Source organism: Sinocyclocheilus grahami, unplaced genomic scaffold, assembly GCF_001515645.1.
Source record: "Sinocyclocheilus grahami isolate Dianchi unplaced genomic scaffold, SAMN03320097.WGS_v1.1 scaffold74.1, whole genome shotgun sequence".
Lineage (NCBI taxonomy): Eukaryota > Metazoa > Chordata > Actinopteri > Cypriniformes > Cyprinidae > Sinocyclocheilus > Sinocyclocheilus grahami.
This window is the reverse complement of record NW_015505253.1, coordinates 1,440,729-1,465,781: the sequence shown is the minus strand read 5'-3', so window position 1 is coordinate 1,465,781 and position 25,053 is coordinate 1,440,729. Positions and strand designations below refer to the sequence as shown.

The 25,053-nt window shown below is 36.9% G+C and overlaps 1 protein-coding gene and 1 long non-coding RNA gene across 4 annotated transcripts in view; one reads left to right on the top strand and one right to left on the bottom strand.

Annotated features, from left to right (window-relative positions):
- Nucleotides 1-8,417, top strand: part of LOC107585730 (roundabout homolog 1-like) — a 48,946-nt gene extending 40,529 nt beyond the window's left edge. For 2 of the 3 annotated variants that reach the window (XM_016272878.1, XM_016272876.1), the window contains 6 exons: nucleotides 488-727; nucleotides 814-1,286; nucleotides 1,645-1,809; nucleotides 6,943-7,227; nucleotides 7,317-7,528; nucleotides 8,207-8,417. In XM_016272878.1, coding sequence (XP_016128364.1) covers nucleotides 488-727; nucleotides 814-1,286; nucleotides 1,645-1,809; nucleotides 6,943-7,227; nucleotides 7,317-7,528; nucleotides 8,207-8,221 — 1,390 coding nt within the window. In that variant the 3' untranslated portion in view covers nucleotides 8,222-8,417. The remainder of the gene's footprint in view (nucleotides 1-487; nucleotides 728-813; nucleotides 1,287-1,644; nucleotides 1,810-6,942; nucleotides 7,228-7,316; nucleotides 7,529-8,206) is intronic. The other variant, XM_016272877.1, reaches the window with a different exon arrangement.
- A 7,971-nt stretch (nucleotides 8,418-16,388) lies between these two features.
- On the bottom strand, nucleotides 16,389-21,563 carry LOC107585808 (uncharacterized). Its single transcript, XR_001609287.1, has 4 exons — nucleotides 21,443-21,563; nucleotides 20,355-20,461; nucleotides 19,066-19,167; nucleotides 16,389-17,290 (listed from the first exon to the last, which is right to left on the bottom strand). It is a non-coding gene; the product is annotated as an uncharacterized lncRNA (long non-coding RNA).
- Nucleotides 21,564-25,053: the final 3,490 nt, after the last annotated feature.

Here is a 25,053-nt window from a genome sequence, read left to right as displayed (position 1 = left end):
GTGAAAAATTTAGGGGGGTCTGAATACTTTCCGTACCCACTGTATATATATATATATATATATATATATATATATACACACACTTTAAGAAATACTTTAAAAAATAAAGTAATATTAAATTAATAAAGCAACAATATTAATAATACAAATAAAAATTAAAATTTCTATTTTAAAAATAACATTATTAATAACTATTAATATTGTGTATATATATATATAAAACTTTAATAAGACAAATAAAATTATATTTAAAATAATATTAAATGGATTAATAAATCAACAAAATATTAATACAAATTAAAATAGTAAAAGTAATAAATATTATTTTAAAGACATTTGTCAGACAGTTTGTACAGCAACTTACAAAAAAGTCGTTAGTAAACATTAAATTCTAATGATTACACATAATATGTAAGTTAGAAACTAAAGATCACAAGATGTGACGATTGTTTTTCAAAGTGGTCATGTTTTTTGGTTTTCTCTTCAGTTATGACACAGACCTGCAGTGCCCTTTGCCGCCGTCTCGTATGTATCTGCAACCTGACGAGCTAGAAGAGGAGGAGGACGAGGTGGAGCTGGAGCGCGGACCTACGCCGCCTGTACGGGGAGCAGCTTCCTCACCTGCCGCCGTATCCTACAGTCACCAGTCCACCGCGACCCTCACCCCGTCCCCTCAGGAGGAGATGCAGCCCATGCTGCAGGATAACCCTGACCTACACGAGCGCAGGTACGCCAGCTGCAGCAGCTTAACAATGCTTTTCTTTTTGAACCATTTACAGTTTCATGCATTTGACGTCTGTCGTCCTCTATTAGGCGACTCTTGGTGAGCCCACCCCCTCCACCACGCCCCCTCTCCCCTCCACACACATACGGCTACATCTCCAGCCCCCTGGGTCTGGACACGGACGGCCTGGAGGAAGAAGAGGACGAGGAAGAGGGTGACGAGATGGATGCGGAGGTGGCTCGAGTCCACCAGCTCCACACCCACCCTCACCAGCAGCACTTGCCCCAGCAGAGGGCTCTCCTGCGGGGCCTGGAACAGACCCCGGCCTCCAGCACCTGTGACCTGGAGAGCTCCGTCACCGGGTCTATGATCAACGGCTGGGGCTCGGCTTCAGAGGAAGACAACGCCTCGTCGGGTCGCTCCAGCGCCGTCAGCTCATCGGACGGATCTTTCTTTACCGATGCTGATTTCGCCCAGGCCGTGGCAGCTGCGGCCGAATATGCTGGTTTACGCGTGGCAAAGCATCCTGGGAAAGGCCACCATCAGCTTCCAGTGTCTGGAGGTACTGGAAAGTGTATATGCTTTCTTAATAAACGTTCCTAATGTTATTGTGCATAATTAAAATAGGTCTAATAATATAATCCTATAATCCATTTTTATGGACAAACTCGAGCCCAGCCTACATTATTTTCCATAAAATATTCTGTTTTACTTAGAAATATGCCAAATTGTGGAAGATATGGAGGTGCCCCACCAAAAACTCCTAATATTTGCTCATGAATTTAAATGAAATAATGGTTTTAAATGGAGACACTAACTGTAATACTATACATCCTACAGCGACTACATTAATTTGTAGTCAATTCTGCGGCCTTTAATAGAGCTAAACTAAGCAAACCCTCTGTCCTCTAATTTGCCAGCAGCACGGAAATACCAAAACCTCCCTGCGGGACACCGTCCATGCAGCCCAGTGTCCACAGACAGTAACGTTAGCGCAGCCCCGGGTCAGAGGAGGCCCCTAAAGAGGCAAAAACAACATCCAGCTGCTCAGACAGGCTACCAGCGTCGAGAGGCCTACACAGAGGGTACGTCCACACACAATTCTGCTTTCAGTCATGAATCATGAATACTAAATACTTATCTACTTTTTTTTTTTCTTTCATTTTTAAGTGAAGAAAATATATAGTAAAAAATTTAAAATACTACAAAAACATAAATTCAAAATAAAACTAATTACAATATATATATATTTTTAATCATTTGTATTCATTATTATTAATAATAATAATAACAATTTATAAATAAAATACATTTAAAAGTAAATTAAATAATTTCATAATATTTTATGGAAAATTTTAATGTTACCAACATATTGAATATTATATTTGTAATAATTTGTTAATTTATTATTATTAATAATAATAATAATATTAATACCAACAATTTATAAAATAAAATACATTTAAAAGTAAATTAAATAATGTATATTATTTTATGAAAAATTTAAAATTGTAAAATTTTATGAAATTCAAACTAAACATTAAAATGTTACCAAAATATTAAATATTATAATTTATAAAAAAATATATATATATAGAAAATTTAATTTAACAATTTATAATGATTTATTAAAATAAAAACAATTATAAATATTATAATTGACATTATGTTACGCTATTTTTAAGAAAATAATAATAATAGTTTTTTTAATCATTAAAATGATTACAAAGTTGTAATATACATTACACTAAATACATTTTTTTTTTTCAAATATTATGAATAATATTATTTTGGTAACATTATATTTTTTTGTTATTTTTTTTAATTTAATATTATAATCTAATTTATATATATGATTTTTTTTGCTTATGACTATGCTATGAACATAATTCAGTGCGTAAACAGCTGCTCTGAATGATTTTAGACTAGTTCAAACCGATAACTTGTGTGACACTGATGTCTTTTTGACCAGTTCATTACAACGATTCATTTTGTTCACACATCAACATATTGTTCACACATCCCTTGTGATCCATTCAAAATGGTGGTCATACATTCATATACACGTTGATTTAACCTAAAATGTTGAAGTTGATTTAAAAAGTCCATGGATGCTATGCATCAACTACCCACACACAAGTATAAGACAACAAGCATCTTCCAAACATTTAATCTGCACAGAACAGGATCATAAAGAGCGAGGGAGCGGCGGCGTCCACCTACAGTGTGTCATAAGTGACCACTCTGCTTCAGTCTCTAATGAAATAGCAGCAGGTGCAAAAGCTTCACTGAAGAGCTCTCTCACTGAAGGCTTCAGAAAGGTCACGTTATCGGCGTGTGATGCGTGTGGAACTGCAAAAGGAAGTGCTCACAAACACATCCAAACTTTCTGCTCGCATTTGTGAGAGTGTGTATTTGTGCACACGGTCTCATCTGCTGCGTCTCATCACTGAGTCAGTTGGCCTTGTGTGTTGACACTAAGATTTAATATCAGACACACACAGGCCTTGGTCGACTCTATCAGATCAACTAGCCCCTCTCATCTGTCCTTCACTGTAATCTCTTCCTCCCCCTCTTCTAATCTCCTCCGCTCCCTCTCTCTCTCGTCTTTGTTCGCTGTTGGCCGCTGAAGAGACCCAGATTGATCAGTCTGTGTCGGCTCAAGTTTCTGTTGAATGTGTGATTTGTTTTGATAGGCCTTCATCGAGTTGCGCTGTGTGGGAGGGTTAAATACAGCGTCTCGCACGGAAAAGAAGGTTGTCGTTTGAATGCGCTTCACACAAACACACTCAAAACTAAATGATCTGAAACACAGATTGCCTACCAACCCCCCCAAATACCAGGCGTCAAACACACACTCCCCCCGCCTCTGTTCATTTTGCTCTTGTTTGCTCAGTGCTTTGGGTGACACCAGGCTTATTATCTCGTCCTCCTCCAACTCCTCTCCAGAAGGCCCTGTTAACCTTTCATCTGCCTCCACTTCTGTCTGGAGAGAAAAGAGCCAGTCTTTTCCAGACGTTCTTCTCTCTCTTTGTCTTAGTTTCCTCCTTTTGCAAGTTTCTATTAGAAGTTTGTTTTCAGATTTCAAGAACAGTTTTCTGCAGGACTGCTGAAGGATATCTTTGGTTATCAAACGTTTTGAAGCAAATGTGAGTTAGAAAATTTGTAAAGCAGCTGAATAATATTTGCAAGTTGTAAAAGTAGCCCAATTCTGCGGGAAAACCAAATTCTGTTGGCAACGCTGGTAGGTCGACACCAGTTCTGTTTCTTTTCACTGCAGCCAGGCAAAATAAAACTTTAGAAATAGGTGTTATGTCCGTGTTTGAATAGCATATGTTAAGCAATTACTAGTAATGATAAAAATATATTAATATTCATAAATTAAATCTTACAGTAAATTAGAGAATTTATAATAATTTGTGAAAAAATAATAAAAAACTAAATGTTAAAATGATGCCAAATGTAATAAAAACAATTAAAAGTAAATTAAATAATTAATGATTTATATATATATATATAAAACAATGTTAAAGTGATAAGAAATAATAAAAAAAGTAAAATTGAATGGCATGTGTAAAGCAGTTTGAGTTGATTTATAATATCATTTCAACCAATTTTATAAATAGCTGATGCATTTGCAAAGGCATAAGCTACTGTTCAAAAGTCTGGGGTTAGGAAGGTTTTTTTAAATAACTGTTCTGCTCACTATGGCTGCATTTATTTGATCAAAATACAGCAAAAACTGCAATATTGTGTAATAGCATTCAAGTTTAAAATATCTATTTCCAAATGTAATTTAATCTAATTTACATTTAATCTGTCAATTTTCAGATTAAAGTGTAATATATTCCTGTGATGCAAAGCTGAATTTTCAGCCTCATTACTCCAGTCTTCAGTGTCACATGATCCTTCAGAAATCATTCTAATATGCTGATTTGCTGAAGGAATTTTTCATATTATTATCAATGTTGAAAACAGTTGTGAGGCTTAATATTTTTGTGAAAATGTATGCATTTTGTTCAGGATTCTTTGACGAATAGAAAGTTCAAAAGAGCATAATTTTGTAACGCAACTCTTGAATTGTAATTGGATTGTAAATGTATTTACTTCCACTTTTAATCAATTCAATGTATTCTTGTTGAGCAAAAGTATTCATATCTTTAAAAAAAAAAAATCTTACCGAGACCAAACTTTTGAGTGCAAAAAAGCACTCATAAGAACTTAAACATCAATCATTCATACCACATCTAAGCAAGAAAGGACGTGTTTTACACTACTAGTAATTTCACGACAGTGCAGGCACTACTCACACAAATAAGAACAGCAGTGCTAGCTGAAAAAAAAAAATCTTACCGAGACCAAACTTTTGAGTGCAAAAAAGCACTCATAAGAACTTAAACATCAATCATTCATACCACATCTAAGCAAGAAAGGACGTGTTTTACACTACTAGTAATTTCACGGCAGTGCAGGCACTACTCACACAAATAAGAACAGCAGTGCTAGCTGTTGTATAAAGCAGAGCGAGAGCCCTCCCTCCTTCTTCCACCCCTCTCGTAAATCTAACAGCTCTCTTCTGCTCCTGTGAAATGCGGCCCGTCTCTCTCATCCTGGCATCGATCCGCCACCTGACTACTGGAAGACACCACAGGGCTTATAAAAACCATCCACATCCACCATCCACTGACCCTTCTCGTATTTTGCTGAGTGTCAGAGCAGTGATGAAGCAGTGCTAAGCTCTCCCCGACAAAACGAGACACGCGCTCGGTGAAGACGTCAGGTGTGCTCTGACCTTGAACGGGGAAAAATGTAGACGCAGCACCCGAGCACCATTTTAGCACTTAGTCTTAGTGACGCAATGTTTGCGTAATACGGGTGTATTTGTGACTCTGGCGCCTATTGGGATGTCATTTTATATATGCATGTTGATTTGAAATTGAATCAGGTTTCAATGTCTCTGGCACAAGTTTACGAGATCCGTCACGCACAGAGCTCGGACGACTTTTTTAGCTGATGCTAAAAAGAACGAGAACGACAACCCTGAATAATTGGCACGGGAAGCGTGGAGACATCCAGTGACAGTGATGAACCGTCATTCACAGTTTCTCGACTGGCTAGCGGCGCCGCGGTGGGAAAGAGCTCCAGCGTGCAGCTGTTTGGAGGGTTGCGATGCAACAGCACAGCTGTGTTTCCATGGCACCTTCCGGGTGCCAGACAAATGAGTTCTGGTGTCAATTAGCTGATCGTCTGCTTCTGAAGGACACTAGCATGTGTGAATATCCACCTTATTTTGCAACGCGGAAGTAAGCTAGTTTCTGTAAATGTACGAGACTTCTCATTCATTAGCCGCTAACTAACTAAAACTAAAACAAAGTGTGGTAAATCTGTGCTACAAACCAATGCGAATAGTATTACGACAATGCATTAACCCTTCCGTGTCAGTAAAAAAAAAAGCCACATCGCGGTGTCAAAACAATTGTATATTTTTCTTGCTTTCACTAACTTTTTTTTAACCAACGGTCCTGATCATAACTACCAAAAATTAATTTATTTTCAGGATTTTAACCCTTAAAATGTCACCTTTTGATGCATTATATTTGTGTCCGATTACAAACACAAATTTCTCAGTACACACATACAAACCCCACTCTGATATCCATACCAATAAACCTACATGATTATAATGACAGAAGTTCTATTCAATTGTTTTTTTTCCCCAGCTGAAGTAGAAAACAGGAAAAAAAGTTGTGCCAATAGTAAATATTTTTGAAGCCTTCTCAAGAGAATGAAAGCCTTACCTAAGAATGCATAATTTTATGCATAAATGGCACTGGGATTAAATTAAAAATTGCCATTTTTATGGATTTTAATATGGACATATTTTATAGTATAGCCCTTAATTCAACACTTTTTTATATTTTAAAAACATTTATTGTATTTATTGTAAAATATTTATTTTTTTGTAGGATATATATATATTTTAATTTAACTATTAAATTAAGAAAGGAAAATTCCAATAAAAATACACATTTCTAGCAAAATGTATGCTGTTTGCATTAACAAAAAAAAAGTCTCTGGAAGGGGATATCTCTTCACATTCAAGTTACAAATTGTCACACCTGTCTTGTAAAAAAAAAATAAGGTGGATGGCAAGCTATAATGTCAAACAGATCAAATATTCACACAAAATAAATACTTTTCATTTTGTTTTCTCACAGATCTCCCCCCTCCTCCGATTCCTCCTCCGGCTATGCTGAAGTCTCCAACACACCCGGCCAAAACCATCCCGGAGGGCCCACGGGGGGCCATGTCGCCCAGATCCAGTTCTGCTGATGGCAAGGACAAGCGGACGGGTTCGGGCGGACCCAGACCCCGGGATGGCTCGGACACCCGGACCAGCTCTTCAGAACGGCGGGAGGGCCAGGATGTACAGAAGGGTCAGAGGACGGGGAAAAGCAGCAAACAAGATGCCGGTGCAAGCCATAAGAGCCGCCAGCACCCAGGTACTGCGCTACAGTCCTGTTTTCTGATGTTAAATACTATAGTAAATAATGCTCAAGTCACTTACCTGTCATCTTCATGTCTCTTTCAGGATCAGAGGACATCCTACCTTACAGTCGCCCATCTTTCCCAGCCGTCCACAATCCTCGTGGAGAAAGAGACCCCAGCTCCTCCAGTTCACTGTCCTCTCGAGGGTCCGGTGGACGACGGAGAGGTGAAGGGGCTCCGGGGGCCCGCAGAAACCCTGCAGATGTTGGGCTAAACACCATAGGAGCCTTCCAGACAGGAGGGGAGGAGCTTGAGGTGCGTCCTCACTTCTAAGATACCCGGAAATGGAAGGAATACATGATTCTGATTGGTCAATTGCAATCTTTGGTCAACCATATTTATATATTGGACAAGATACAAACCAGAGCACCTGTGACTAGTGTTGTTAATGTTAATTTAAACTATTATTATTATTTGGTGATTTAAATAAATCTGAAACATAAATATTATACGAAAAACTTATTTTAAACTATCTTATTTTAGTTTGTTGCCAAAGCAACTATTTCTGCTCAAGTAATTAAATGACAAAAAATGTAACTGAAATAAACATTAACAAAAAAAATCGAATTAGATGGAAGCACTTTAATTGAAATGAGAAATGTTGCTTTTGCAACTTACTGAAAAAAAAAAAATTAAGTTAGTCAAAATTAAAACTGGAAATGTTTGACAAAAAAATTTAAACTGAAATGAAAAAGATACATTTAAATATAACAAAAAAGAACTGACAATTCTAAAACATTACAAAAGCACATCAAATTACAAAAACTGAAAAAAAGGAAAAATGGATATATAAAGATAAAAGCAAATTCAAAACGAATACTATAATAGTATAGAAATAACAAGTAAAATAACAATACTGTGCTCTTTGGATGGAAAATATTTATGGTTTCCTTGTATGATGTTTGCTATAATTCTTCAATCTTTTCTTTTCAGATGATGGAGAGCTGAAGATATTAAAAAAATGGCTGTCTAAAGTTCCTCAGCAACCAACTTCAGCGCAGTTTGACCATCTCGGCGGTATCTTTTACTGAAAACTACCGACCCAGAGTCACGTTTGGAAAACTGACCAACCATTCTTCATTTATTTACCTTAATTTTCAATGTGCATTTAAAGAAGAAAAAAGACAGAAGAAAACAAAAAAACGAAGGGTGCATTTGAGAGGGGCTAAAGCGGTTTTGTTTTGATTCTTCAGCGCAGTTTGACCATCTCGGCGGTATCTTTTACTGAAAACTACCGACCCAGAGTCACGTTTGGAAAACTGACCAACCATTCTTCATTTATTTACCTTAATTTTCAATGTGCATTTAAAGAAGAAAAAAGACAGAAGAAAACAAAAAAACAAAAAAACGAAGGGTGCATTTGAGAGGGGCTAAAGCGGTTTTGTTTTGATTCCAATGCAATATGATGCGTCCGTTAGCTCCTGAAAACGATTATGGCTTTGTTCACCTTGGCGAGAAGGTTGTCAGTCAGCGGATACTGTAATGAAACTCCAGGCACAAAGGGACTGGCTGACATGTACATACACGTGTATACATATCTAACTGTCTTTTATAATCCATTGTGGTACATTAAATTTGTCTTCCTTGGCTTATTTGAATAATTTTAAAATTACGCCAGTTAATATAATTTTTTTTATAGCCGCCATCCTGGTTGTAAATTGTCATAGTGTTTAAACTGCCCCAGGAAAAGTGCCACATTTTGAGAGTTATTGTTTGTTCGTTTTTGTTTTTTGTAATGCACTGTTATTCTTTTTTTTGTCATTGTCGATGTTTGTTGTTCTATGTTTGACTTTGGTTTTAAAAGCACAATCACTAAACTTTATGTTGAACCATGTTATTGATTAACCTTTTTGTCTTACGCGAGGGGAGCGCGGATGGTACGACAAAAGGCCTTGTTAAACCTGTTGATGTAGGGTTATGAGAAAAGAAAAAAGAATAAGCTGTTTACAAACGAGTGAATGAATGGAAACGAATCCCTGCATCCTTACCTTCGGTGTCTTTTCCAGATTCTCATTCCAGCTCCAGGCATCCTGCAAAAATGAAATATACAGGAATTAATGCAGGGATGTTGTGTTTACGAAAGTATTGCTCCACCTGTGCACTTTCGTTATTAAAAAAGAAAACATTTTTCGATTCACATATGCACTTAACAGGAAGTGGGTGTCGGTTTGAGAATCTGGGGTGTTCGTGATTGGCTGGCCGAGGACCCAGCTCTCATGGGTTGGCTGTGTTGGTCACAGTTGATCTAAAAGAGGTGAGGATGTGAGTGTTAATTCATTTGACATCTGCAAGCATTTGTTTCTTAAAACAAAAAAGCATATAAAAAATGAAGAAAAAAAAATTAAATCAAAATACTGAAACTGACCGGCTTGTTTTGTGATTAATTCACTATGATACATTTTGTGACACTTGAACCCATCACCTAGGACACAAACCTGACCCTAAAAAAAACCCCACCATAACACATGGATAACTGTACCTCAAGAATGTCACTTGTGGTTGGTTCTCTTTAAAGATATAAATGATAAAAAATAAAATCCCATTAGAGCATTGTGTATTGTACTATGTATTGGACACTGCACCTATATATTGAAATGTGCAATCCATTAGAGCCTTCTTGCCTTTTTATATAGTGCCTAAAATGCCAAATAGTAATTTAATTAGGTTTGTTTGAAGTACTGATGGTAAATAGAAGTATATGACTATGCTAAGTAGGGCTGTCAAAATGGCTGAAAAACTAAATTCGAATTTTGAACTTAAATATGATCAAAATTCGAATTATATTCTAATTTAAAATGCATAATTTCAGTTATGGTGAAGAATAGCCTTTGGCTTCTCTTCTGAGGCCACAAGAGGGTGCATCAAGCAAAATATTACTAAGGCACGTTTATTCAAAGCATAAGATAACGACTATCTGTGAAAAAAAGTGCATGATGTTTAAAATAATGTATATAAACCAATTACAATTAAGTTGCTTCAACAACTATAAACAAAACAGCATCATGTATGTATGCATAGTTTAATACAAAGGGCGGAAAGCCAATCACACAGAGTACATTTTTCATTTAAAAACATGAGATGCAGAGGGATGGGGAAAAAACCCCGCCATAAAGTCTCAATATGTTTTGTTTTTTTTCAAAGTTAAACTTGCATTAATTTTACATGGCTTTCTAAACATGCGGCTCCTTTGTGCGAGATACGAGTGCAACGGTGATAGATGTCCCTCTAGAAAATGCGCAAAATATGTGTTCTGTGTGAACGGCTTGGTTTCAGTTTTGATGTAAACAAGATCTTCTCCGCATTGATGTTCTCTTTTTCCGCAATATTTTTAATAAACAACGCCGCAGCGCCGCACCCAGTGGCTTCAACTGGATAGGCTAACAAAAACATTATAATGCAATGACACTTACATCGCGAGATACGAGTGCAACGGTGATAGATGTCCCTCTAGAAAATGCGCAAAATATGTGTTCTGTGTGAACGGCTTGGTTTCAGTTTTGATGTAAACAAGATCTTCTCCGCATTGATGTTCTCTTTTTCCGCAATATTTTTAATAAACAACGCCGCAGCGCCACACCCAGTGGCTTCAACTGGATAGGTTAACAAAAACATTATAATGCAATGACACTTACTTCATCATCGCATCTCGTGCGCCGCTGATAAGGCTGCCTCCTTAACGCACACCTAAAATTCAAATGCAACATTTTTGCATTCGAATGTGGATTTTTATTTTAAATTTGATGAATATTCGATACCAAACTAATTACCAAAATACACTATGCACTCACTTATTCTTAGATCCCAGAAAAATGAAAACAATTTAAAGTAGTTTTATCAGGATTTAAATATTAGGTTACTACTATAAATTTAATTTTTTTTTTAAATGCAAATATCAGACAATAGCAGTGTTTTTTAGCTAGTTTTGAGACTGGGGTTTTTAAACTGGAGATCAAGTAAAAAGTAGCTAATATGTCCTTAAAAATCAAACGTTTTCACTATTGCAATACATTTATTATTTTTTACTTTTTCATTATGCAACACAGCACAACACAGCCTACTTGCCTTCATCAGTGAATAAATTTCATAGGGCCGAAAACATGCAAAAATATTAACAACTAATAGTCAAATATTGACTAAGAAAATTAACAATGCAGAAACCGCATATGTGTGATTTACCACCCAAGAACAAACACTTAATATTAGCCATAAAATATAAAAATATTATACTAGCCATAAAACACTATATAATTTGTTGTAGCCATATTAGACTAATTTGTGAAAAAAATACCGTACACAGTTGATATGAGAAGCATTTTCTCTAACTCAACTAAATATTGCTATGTGCCTATTTATTTTACTATTCTAACTATACAAAACCACACATGGTTAGATTAATTTTAGTATTTGCATTGAGCATTGTTCTCACTGAACAGAGGCCCTGTGTTCCCTATTTTGTTACATCCCATCTATTTTTTGAAACGTATGAATAACGGTCCCTTAATAAATGTGTCTGATCAGAACCAAAAACCAGCCTCATTATATCAGGCCTATTAGTCATGTAGGCAACCCGCCGACAAGTCGATTTTGTGAAGGAATAGTTTGCAGCGCAACCTTTATAGAGAGCCACTGCACAATGACAACTATATACACTCCATTTGAAAATCCACAGACAAATATTGGGACATACAGAAAGTAAAATGTCAAACGCATGCCTTCTCCTGTGCATCTGCCAGGCGTCTTGGTTGCTGTCAGAAAACGAGAGCAGTTCCCCACAGGTGTTCCCCTATTAAACACCTTTTAAACGAGAACAAATCTGGAGCAACCGAGAGCTTCCCCTCTGGCTCGATCCATCATTTTAATGAGCTAAGGTGTGTATGCTGCGCACAATGAGGCACAGGTGATTAAAGCTAGTACACACACAGACACTGACTGTGCTGCTAATATTATGAATCTATGTAGCCTAGAAATGACTGACTGTACAATGCGGTCATTATTATAAGACGACTTTCAGTACCTGACGACTCTGATAGCAACGAGGGACTCGGAATTGACCCAAACACACAGCCGTTAGCTTCACCAAACTCAGGCTGAGAAAGAAAATGGCTCATTTATTTGAAAACCGCATGTGCTTGACTAGAAAATGCAAGCTTTTTGTTTTGAGAACATAAATGGAGGCGAGCAAAAATTAAATGAACAAATCATCGAATCTAGCTTTGTTGCGGGGCTAATGAGCGCTCTCGCTAGTTAAATGAGACGCTAAATTCTGAGCTAATACAGGCAAACATTCAGCATTTTCTGCTGTGGAGATGTGTAGGGTTTAACCTAATGTCCTTTGTTAGGAAATGCATGTCTTATTTTTCACCCAAACTGGTTTAATTAACCCCACATGCATAACTGGAGGAAATTAATAGTAACAGCTGTATGCTGTCAGGAACGCCATCCTACTGTCTGCTGCTGCCCACTGAGACCCGTGTAGATCAATCCCACCTGCTCACCCACCACCCTCATTCACCCGGTTCACTCCATTTCATTTATAACATCTTCTCTGGAGAAGAGATGACGGGATTTTGATTTGTGGAGTGAATGCATTTTCTTTTTGTCTCCTAAGAAATTTAGCAATACTTCAATTGCTCACCAATGGACCCTCTGCAGTGAATGGGTGCCATCAGAATGACAGTCCAAATAGTTGATAAAAACATCACATTAATCCACAAGTAATCCATTATGTGTGTTAATCACAAACACACAGCTTTTCACTTAAGACTTTAATTGATGAACTGGAGTGGTGTGGATTACTTGTAGATTATTGTGGTTTTTTTTTTTAATCAGCTGTTTGGACTCCTCTTCTGATGGCACCCATTCACTGCAGAGGATCCATTGGAGAGCAAATGATATAATGTTAATTTCCTCCAAGTCTGTTTTGATAAAGAAACAAACTCATTTACATTCTGCATTTTTGGATTAACTATTCATTCAAAGTGAACAGCTTATTTTACTAGAATTTATCAAAATAATGTTTACACCATAAAAGATTTAATTAAATCAATAATTTAGAATTTTTAACTTGCAACCATGCATTTATTTAAGTGGTGGTAATAGATTGGCTGAATTTCTTTTTAGAGTGTTCCTTTCTTTAATTCATTCATACCATTCCCCCAGTCCTTCATCTCATTTCATTTTCTTTCTTTTCCCTCCCTTTTTCCTGCACATCCTTTTCCTTCTACAGCATGTCTCCTGCTAAGACGAGAACTTAAAATAACAACAGCTCCTCTCCCTGGAAAATTTCTCCGAACTTTGTGGACGAATTTGTCAAATTCAATTAAACTGATGCCCGACTTTTCTCCAATCGTCTTTCTCTCAGATGTAGTGCTGGTCCTCCCCTGAGTCTCACGGCTACCAAACTGCAGGTTTTTTTAATAACTCCATTTTAATAAGTCCTTCCAGTGCTCAGCTCAGCAGAACTCACTCCATCCGTGCTCAGACCTTATACAATTAACCTGGACGAACTTCACCTCTCCTTCCCGCAGTCGGTCCTGCACATCTCACAGGCTGACGTAACCTCACCCGTCCCATCAGCCAATGAGTCACGGCCAGTTTTTCATCAACTTTATTATTAGTTTTCACCAATTACATTATAAGGCTCCATCGCATAGCCAGGAAGATGCTCAGTCAAATTTATGCAACTATCTCCCTGCCAAAAGCACTGGAACGAGCCAAATCGACGGCGACCGACTGGAAGTAAAAGTGTGAAGCAATCAACAGTTGCTGACAAAGACGTTCTGCTCTATCTTAAAGGAAAATGAATTGATGAATTATGCATCAAGATGTCTCTATAAACCAATGATTAAAAAGAATGACATGCCAAGAAGATAAATGGCATGATTCCTTACAGACCTGCAATGCCACATGGTAACGGTTTCAGACTGAACCTTTCTATTACATTAATTTGCAAAAACAGCTAAATGTTGCATTACAAAGAAAAAAAATCATGGAACCATTTCATCTCAAAAGAGGAGTTGCACAGGAACAGTCCTTCATGCATTTGCTCATTATTTGATTCATCCTTCTTCCCAGCTCAATCATTATTGCTAGTATTAAAAGTGAAGCAATTTCTAAGCTACAACCATTACTAAATGTAAATGCAAAAACAGGTCCCCCACTGGTGAGGATGCTCAAAGAAACGTAGGGCCAAACATTTCAGGGAATTTAACCAACGAAAGTTGGTTTGTTTTTGTTTGTTTTAATCAAATGATACCAACGAATGACTATCTTTTCATAGTAAGTTAAAGAGATACTCCACCCAAAAATGAAATTGTCTCGTTATTTACACTCATACTTCCCCAGATGCAGTGGCGGATTAAGACTCTTTGGTGCCCCTGGGCAACGACACCTAGAGTGACATTTTTTTGCAAAATTTTATATTAATAAACTGATCTGATAAAAAGCTTACAAAAATCCTTACAAAATCAGGTTACCACTTTTTACAGTGTACTCTGAAATTATTATATAATTATTATATTATATGATATATTATGATATAAATTATTTATAACTTGTGAACCCACCTCTTACAGGTGTAATCTGTTCTAAGATGTGATATAAATCTGAACTGTATGCAGCAAATTGAAACATTTTATAACTAGTGAAGCCAACTGTTACAGGCATAATAATCCAATCTGTTAATCACTTCAGACTCTATGGAAAAAAAATGAAAGAGTGGATAATCTTTTTAGAGTCATTGTTGTCCTCAGCTCATTTTTTCATTCATTTATATTTAATTTACAAAAATATTTTCTAATGTTTTACTCCCTTGTGTACAAAGGGTGTTTTCAGAAATGCAACAATGAGTGCATAGTCTTGTTTGCAATTACATATACAGTGCTTAACAAATTTATTAGGCCACCACCCAATAGGTTTGTGCCACAGCTGCCCTAAACTAAGTAGGTGATTACCAAAATTACCATTGTTATTTTTCTGTAATGGTTAATCGACCAGTATGTGTAAGATCTTTAGTAAAAGTAGTGTTTCTAATGCTAAAATATAATTATTGTTGGGATTGAATGATTCTAAGATAGATTGCACAAAAGTTTAATTTAAAAGCAAGTCTTTGTACGTTCTGATGAAAGGGTAGCCTATGTATAGGCCACAGCTAGATAGACGTTTGAGAATACATCGCTTGTTTTGCCGCAGAACATTTATTTGAGTGGTGCACTTGCCCAATTGCCCATATGGTTAACCCGCCTATGCCCAGATACATACGATTTTCTTTCTTCAGATGAACAAAGATTTTTAGAAAAAACGACTGTAATTGATACAATCATCAGTTCTGGACATGTGTAAAGCGTGTTGTGAAACCTGACATAAAACGAGAACTCATTAACCCGGTGTGTGACAGTTGGCCAAAAGCAATGGTTTTGGTAGTTTAAAAATGGTTTAAAAAGTGTAAAATGTTAGTTTCCCCACTGTGTTCACTTTGTATGAACAACAATCTTTGTGGTAATAATCTTCATTTGTGTTTATCTAAAGTAATATAGGCTACATTAGTGCCGTCAAAAGATTAATCGTGATTAATCGCATCCAAAATAGGAGGTTTTGTTTACATAGTATATGTGTGTGTGCTATATTTATTATGTATATATAAATACAAACACATACAGTATATATTTTTTTAAATATTTGCATGTATATATTTATAGTCATATAATTTATATTATATATAAATATATTTCATATATAAACATTTTTCTGAAATATATACATGCATGTGTGTGTATTTATATATACATTATAAATATGCAAAGTACACACACACATATATATTGTAAATGAAAACTTATTTTGGATGCAATTAATCGCGATTAATCATTTGACAGCACTAATATACATCTGGGACAGCAGGAGGGTGAGTATATGATGAGAGAATTTCATTTTTGGGTGGAGTTTCCCTTTAAGGTAGGAGAATGTTTTTTTTTATCTAAAAAAACTACTTTCAAATGAAACGAAGCAACAACATCCAATTCATTCAAAAACTAAACTCTTTAATCACTTTGTTTTGTTAAGAGCTCCACAGTCACAGACCTGAACTCTAACAATTACCAAGCTAAAATACCACAATGATTGACCATGTCCAAACAGCGTTTGAAGATGTCCGCGAACACACAAACACGCTAAATTGGCATGTTTTTGTAGTTAAATGACCTGCTGAACAGACACACAGCGATTGCAGCATGATGAATGATGAAGACACGGGTGAATGGCCAGGAGAGGCTTGTGAACGCGAAGAGAAACAACTGAGGTATCTCTCGCTATTAGCTTGTCGCTCCTTTTAATTCATTCTTGAAGAAAAGCTTTCCCTGTGCCTCGTACCAAAAACAGAACGTGAAAACATTTGGAAGGCACATTCTCAAACTCTACCCTTGTCTAAAGCATTTCGACATACTGTACGCAATTCAACGTTGTATGTTGTTTTTACATACCAGCGGCTTATCACGAACGATGCCACAAACAAGGGGCTCCCTATGGTGGTCTCTGCCTGTTTATATTCATTGCCTGCTGATTAAGTGTTCTCTTCACTGCCGCCATCAATGCATTGAACGCCACTTCATGCCCTTCACGTAGAGGTAATTAGTTAAGGCTGTCTCCTATCATACCTACTGACAGCAGCTGTGAATCTGCAGACGGCAGTAAAGCTCAAGGTTCTGTTCGAGGCTTGTTCTATTGATCTGCACCCCGTCTCCTTTTACCAATTTAATGACCCCCTTGATTTTCAGCAGAAAGGGTAATACAATATTGAAATGTCAGATGATTAATGCCGTTGTTCTTTTGCCTGGTGAGGGTCTTGTTGGGGAAGGTGACAAATTTCTTGCCCTTTTCGCTTTTTGGTCTGGTGGCGCACCAGGGCGGTCTGATCCATCGGCGGGAGGGAAATACAGGGCGAAGGAACAAAAGAGCAAAGGAGGAGGAGGAGGAGAAGAGGAGGATGACACCACACAGGGGACGGGTTGGCTTGTTCTGGTTCTGGTGTCAGGGAATAGATTGGATAAATCCATCTTCATTAAGTTGATGGGAAGAAGTAGAGAGATGCCACCTGGTGTGTGTGTGTTTGCATGCATGCATTTGTGCAACAAGCTCTAAGAAATGTGCTGCATGTGTAAACTAATCATTTAAAATATACATTCAATAGATGTCTTCAAAGTGTATACGTAATAAAAGAATGCACATGTTAATAGTTCTACAATGAAACATTTCATATTCAGTGCATAGAGAAACAAGTCCAGATGGGTGGAGTATGTATTTATATAGCATTTCACAGATGCATGGATCTTAGCTTGTATTTGCAGCAGGGATGCTAATCCAAGATCAAGATCAGGACTTCATCAGTAGCTCCACTGAAACAATTACAGTCTTACACTCTCAAAAAAGACAACAGCAGGTTGTCAGGAGATTATCTTCTGATGATCTCAACATGTTCTCATGTTAAACATTTCAAACAGCGTTCAATGGCAATGAATAAAATTCATATTTCTTACCAGCTATGAAAATATATAAAACATTTGAACTATATACACACACACACAGTATCTCACAGAAGTGAGTAAACCCCTCACATTTTTGTAAATATTTTATTATAACTTTTCATGTGACAACACTGAAGAAATGACACTTTGCTACAATGTAAAGTAGTGAGTGTACAGCTTGTATAACAGTGTAAATTTGCTGTCCCCTCAAAATAACTCAACACACAGCCATTAATGTCTAAACCGCTGGCTATCCAGAGGTTGTGTTTGGGAAATTGCTTCCAGCATTGCTGCAGAGGTTGAAGGGGTGGGGGTTCAGCCTGTCAGTGCTCAGACCATACGCCGCACACTGCATCAAATTGGTCTGCATGGCTGTCATCTCAGAAGGAAGCCTCTTCTAAAGATGATGCACAAGAAAGCCCTCAAACAGTTTGCTGAAGACAAGCAGACTAAGGACATGGATTACTGGAACCATAGCCTGCAGTCTGATGAGACCAAGATAAACTTATTTAGTTCAGATGGTGTCAAGAGTGTGTGGCAGCAACCAGGTGAGGAGTACAAAGACAAGTGTGTCTTGCCTACAGTCAAGCATGGTGGTGGGAGTGTCATGGTCTGGGGCTGCATGAGTGCTGCCGGCACTGGAGAGCCACAGTTCATTGACATTTTCACTTGGGGGTGTACTCACTTTTGTGGCCAGTGGTTTAGACATTAATGGCTGTGTGTTGAGTTATTTTGAGGGGACAGCAAATTTACACTGTTATATAAGCTGTACACTCACTACTTTACATTGTAGCAAAGTGTCATTTCTTCAGTGTTGTCACATGAAAAGATATAATAAAATATTTACAAAAATGTGAGGGGTGTACTCACTTTTGTGAGATACTGTATAAACCTAATTATTTACAAAACATTTTTTATTGAAATGCATCAAAAACATTTTTATGTTTTTTTCATTCTCATTTTTCTCACAAAACATTGTCATTTTTTTTCATATTTGTTTTGGTTCTTTTATGTAAGATATATTATACCATTGCAACACAGTTGCAGATAAAAAATAAACACTTTAGGTATTACAGATACACTCTATATGCTAAATATCACTAAATAATATTTCATAACGCATTGCTTACTGTACATCAGACTTTCCTTCTATAACACCATGACTTAAATCATGACATTCACTCCCTTCTGGGATGCTAAAATGCTAATTACAGCTAAAACTGCAATCTAAACACTCTGTGCATGAACTCATAAATCTATAGGCTGTCTGCATACCTTACTTCTTAGACAATTCCTCTGGCATCCATCCTCCAACTCCACCTTTACTTCTGTAATTAATTAGGTCTGGGTAGTGCCTTCCAAGACAATCCAGTTTACCTTTATTAACATGAAAGATTATATGACCATGTTAAATTGTAAAATTGTATATGGTGTCACCAAAAAAAATATATGAACATTTTTGAAAATCTGTGATCATTCAAAAACATGATTCACCAACAAGCAAATGCTACAATGCAAACAGCATCTAAAAACTGTATCTAAACAAAGGTTTTAACAGGAACCCCTTCGCTGACATCACCTGAATATTAATGAATATAAATTGAAAACATATTCACATACTATAAACATCAACCAATTTCGAGTCATATTTCATGTTCCATCCCTGACCTAGCTAAACCAACCATAGATGACAGAAACCGCTAATACTGATACATCACACTGTTGAGAGTTTAGCATTATCAGCAAACATCATATTCACAGAGGGTCACATTTTTTGACATCAATATTTAGTTTCCTGCAAAGAAAAACAATTGCATAATGTGTAAATATTGTCGTAGGGACCTATACATTGACCATATTTTCACAGTTGTGTTATCAGCATACATGCCTCTCATTTGTGTTTTTTAATTAGGAACCGCAGCGTTCAGACGCAATACAGATAATCTCCTTTCGGTCTGAGATGGGGGGAAGCCGAGCATGAAAGTAATTGGTGAGTGGAACACAAATGGGATGGTAACGTGATGTGGTTTCTATCCCTCCGAGGCAGAATTTGCACATCCATTAGAACAATGCTGTTCTCTGCACATTTCCAAACGTTTTATTACTCACACACACGTACACATTTATGATCAAATGCTTAGCAAGCTTAGTGATAAAATCCCACGTGAAGGGGTTATAAACCCACGATAAAATTAAACACAATGGCTTTGTGTAAGGGGAGGTATTTATGATTGTTTTACAATGCAGTATGACAAATGTATGTTCTGTCACCAGTCTGAATGAAATAAAGATTAAGTGGCTTCAGGGGATTAAAAAGCTTCATGATAATGTGTGTTGGGAAATACTGATAAAATCTGAAATATAAAATATGTCGCCTTCATTTACTTGCTTTTTCAAAGCGCTTTATGAGCAACACCAAAATGGGATTGAAATATGTTCGGGAAAAATGCAAACTGATAAAAAGACAATTTACTTGCATTCAAGTCAAATAAATGATTACATAATAACTGCTTACCCACAAAGACTTGTTGTAAACATTGCACTATATATATATGGCTGCATACCTTGCTCATTTGCCAAATATCACATCCATCCTGCAACTCCATGTTTATTTCCATATTGAATTAGGTCTGGGAAATGTAGAGTCATGTCCATTCTCGTTCCTGTATCCCTGTATGGTGAAAAGCGAGACAAAACATTATCTTTCATGACAAAAATGTTTTATAAGAACAATTATTATATTAAATATGAAATGTGAATTGCATGTACAGTGGAACTAAAAAGTACCTAGTTGAACACTTAAAAATGTATGAGATTCAAGGACATCTGAGATGAAAGTGCAGTAGATCGAAATGCATATTCTGCTATATAGAATGTTAAGTGAACATGTTGGTTTCATACATTTCTTACAACAAAAAAAGTATTGTAGCTTATCTTGTTGCACAAAAACAACAAAAGATTTGGAGCAATACTTAAATTGTTCAGTCAACCAGCTGCAAAACCTTTTGATTCAACTGACCTGTCACTTTTTGGCCCTCAGGGGACAAAAAGCGCCTCAGAAGATGTTTGTGTTTAGCCTAATTGAAATACTAAATGAAAAGCGCTGCCTACAGTTATGACTCATTGTTTAAAATTGTGCACATCTACAGACGGAATAATCGCGTTGAGACTAGAAGTGCCTCAACAAAATATCGCGCTTTTATGGATTTATCATATGAACGCAATTTCAAGCTGATTGCATTTCATATCCTCATTTAACCCTCTCAGAAGAGTGTTTTGTATACAGACGCGTTGTGCCCCTGAGAAACGACGTTCTCAGTTACCTGCTCAATATATGATGGGTTCCACATTACACACATGGATGTGTCAACATTGAACAGATTGTGAGATTAAACAGTGAAGGAAATTGAGAGGTGAGTGTGGAAGGATACAGCACGAAACGGATATTTCTTCTCTATCCCCCTTTTCTTAATGTGTCGCCGTGTCTTTGTGTTAATTTGCTGCTTCAGTGAGACGCTACATCGAAAGCGCCATGTCTAATAACTTCAGCCGCCTTCACGCAAAAAAACACATCAGAGTCTCACGCTCAGGTGCCACTCAAATTATTAAAAATAACCTCCACTACCATGCGTCTCTAAATCAGAGAATTTACCAGACACGCAAGACAGGGTTGTGAAGCTTTCGCTGCCCGTCTTGAGGGTAAAATTGATGAGAGATGTCTTGTTGCTCTCCCGCCTTTCAACTTCCAGGTTGTTTTGCTCACGTTGACATTTTCCTGTTGCGAATTTATATCTCGCAATTCTGACTTTTTCCATCACAGTTGCGAGTTCATATCTTGCAATTCTGACTTTTTTTCCTCAGAATTGTGAGATGTAAACTCACAATTACTCACAATCCCTTACATAATAATAACAATTAAAACTAAGTTGTGAACTTTAAGACCCCAGGCTTTTCTTTTGACTCCTGTTCTGAGGCAAATGTTCAGATAAAAAGAGTGAAGGTAAATGCTGAGATAAAAAAAAAAAAAGTGACATTTTCCTCACATGTGCAGATTGCTGAAAGTGAAATGAACGGGATCTGTCAGATCACCAAAGTTTGCGAAATGTTTCTTCTACTCTTTCATCAGCACTCCACCATAGAAATCATTCAAGGATGACATTTTTAATGTCAATAAACATCTGTCGATTATTATTGTGAACAAATACAGAAGGTATTTGGATCACAGGGGTAACTCAATATGACATTTGCTTCACCAAACATGTTTGTTTGCAAATGTGCATGTCATTAAAGCTTAGCAAACAGTCACAATTAATGTATGTTTATGTGTTATATTGTGTGCATCAACGTGTATGAACGTTTACTATTTGGCTGGAAACTCTAATGCTCTATATACTACAGTTAATATGTTTAATTAAATATACCAATATATTTAATTTGAAATGTATTAAAGAATTAATCTCTCGTCATTTACTCACCCTTATGTCATTCCAATTCTTGACTTGGATCTTTTTCTAAACAAAATGTACAAACGGTTTCTTTTTATAAAAGCTGCAAGAATAACTACAAAAAAAGCACCATAAAGTTATCATTTGTGCACTAAATTCCAAGCAAGAAAATAATTTACTATCATGGAGATTAATTGAACAAATGGTTTATTCCAGGTACTATAAAGTTTGGCTTGTTCTAGGACCATCAAAAAAATGTTTATCTAGGAATAATTTTTTTTCAGTGATTAGAGAGAGGTCAGGTTTTTTCTTTTTTAACTCACTGCAACTATAACATTGTCCATCAAATACTGGATCTCTACTCTAAAAAATCATGCCACCTTTTCTCTCCTATTATTTTTATCATTACGTTACATATCGCAAAATCCTCCTTTCATAATTCAATGCTTAATTTCAAATTGTAAGCAATTTGATATAGCTTATAGCTTGATGTTTCATAATTATCAATCACCAGGAGTATGCCCATAAATCATTTTTAATAGCATAACGCAGAAAGACCATCACTCCCCTCATTGTTCTTTGGCTGCTTCTTTGTTTCTGCTTCATTGTTACCCTTTAATTAATTAATTAATTAATGAACCAATGACTCGTGGGTGTGGGCGGCACCTCCCACTGTGTGACTGAGCACACATGGTTAATCAGGGCCATTCCCATTAACCGGGTCAAGCTGGGTTACAGCTTGATTAAGAGATGTTCATCAGCAAATCCCACCTGAAGACAAGCCACAGCTCGGACCAAACCAATCTCTGAAACCTTCAACAGGTGGATGTGATGGTGGATTCGGAGTGTGAGGTTTGCAGAAATGATTTTCTTTTTGAGACTTGGTTGAATAGATGTTCTCTTTCAAAGAGTTCCTTCAACTTTCATTCAATCTGAAGATAATGCCACATCCACCCTGAGATTGACCTTCTGGTTCTTTTAGTCTGACAAAGAATAAGCCGCAGCAAGGGTTCATGGGTAATTACAGCACTCCTTCAGCTAACCGTAGGAAGGATAACTTATAAAGATGGCAATGAGAACTTGGTGCCGCTGACTCTATGAAAAGATGGGAAAGCTGCAAGATAAGAGGAAAAACAAGACCTTGAAGTCAAAGGTGAAATGAAAAGAGAAGACCTCATTTGAATTTATCTGCTTTCCAACAAAAGGAAGAACTGACAAACGTGGGAAGCATAAATGTGTTTTTAATTAATTTACACAGATTGGATCTTACTGCAATATAGACGACATGGCGCATTGAAACGTGTTGCATGCATAAGCAGTAAAGTGCTCAGCAATGTTTTTCAAAAAAGCATTTATTAAACAAAATAAAAATTGTATTAACTCTACTCACAATAGGGGTTGAAATAAGACGTCTGTCAGGCTTGATGCAAGTTCCACAATGCTAATACATTTTACAATTATTTACAAAGAAACAAAATAATTGTATTTAACTCCCAATTAACCCCCCCCTTTTTACAACTTTAAAACATCACTTTAAAAATTTGAAACATTTTTGTAGTGTACACAAACACATTCTATTCGGTAAATCTGACTGAATGCATTTGACTTAGCATTTACATTTATAATGATGTAAGCATTCGGTGAACAATTTTATCTGAAGTGACGCATTGAAGATATACAGTTTTGTCTCTCATGGATTCCCTGGGAATCGAACCCATGACCGTGGCGTAGCATCATGGCCAATTGTTTGAGCTACAGGAATATTTAAGCAGTTTAAAGCCACGATATGGGTTCTTTTGTGAGTAGATTACCACCATTTGGATGTAAATATGACCCTCTTCCTTATGAAAATAACAGTTTATGATGAAATTTTTTGTAATAATTGTCAATATTTAAAAAAAAAAAAATCTTAATGTATGCAGTATATATGTAGTATATAAGCTGCGGTCACGCTCCACTTTAAGTTACTTCAGACTCAACAGCACTGAAAACTCTCAGCCAAGAGATCAGTCCAATCCGTTACATTTACATCCTCTATTGGTCAAACGTCTTTGTTCAATGTGAATTCTCAGGTCTGAATTCATGCGTCGAAAAACAAACAACATTCGAATTAATGACCATACATGAATGGAAATGAATGTAGTACAAAATCTAGTGTGAAATAAACAATGACATTTGCAGTTACACAGGAGAAACGGGCCTAAACGCTGTGCATTTTGATTTCTTTGCACTTTATAAAACCGTAAATATAAACAAAGTAAAACTGTTTATGCATTACATGCACATTTTACAATTACATGCACATTACATGCATTTCATGCACATGCGCATATGCATTACATGCGATGGCGCCGCAGACGTCAGCCTCAGTGTTTGGCTCTCCAGTGTTTGTACTGTTTTTGTTCATTTTTCCTGATTTTTGTTTCTCAAACACGATCAGTTTTATCAGGGATGAGCTGCTGAATATTCGGCAGAACACACCACACAATCTTCTACCGGATTTCGTTTATTCGGACGTTTTGCTGAACGTTGTAGTCGGCGGAGCTGCTGCGCTGATCAAGCACTTCAGGACGCGCAGACGGGGGAAGCGAGCCGGCACGCTCGTGAAGCTCAGGAAGCGCGGATTCAGAACGCCGTTGCAGAGCATCCATCTGGCGAATCTCCGCTCTCTACCCAACAAAACGGACAAACTTCTTCTGCTCTCCCGGACAAATAAGGATTTTTCACACTCTGCTGCTCTGTGTTTCACGGAAACCTGGCTGAATGACGCCATTCCGGACAGCGCGTTGAGTCTCCCGGGCTTTCAGCTGTTTAGAGC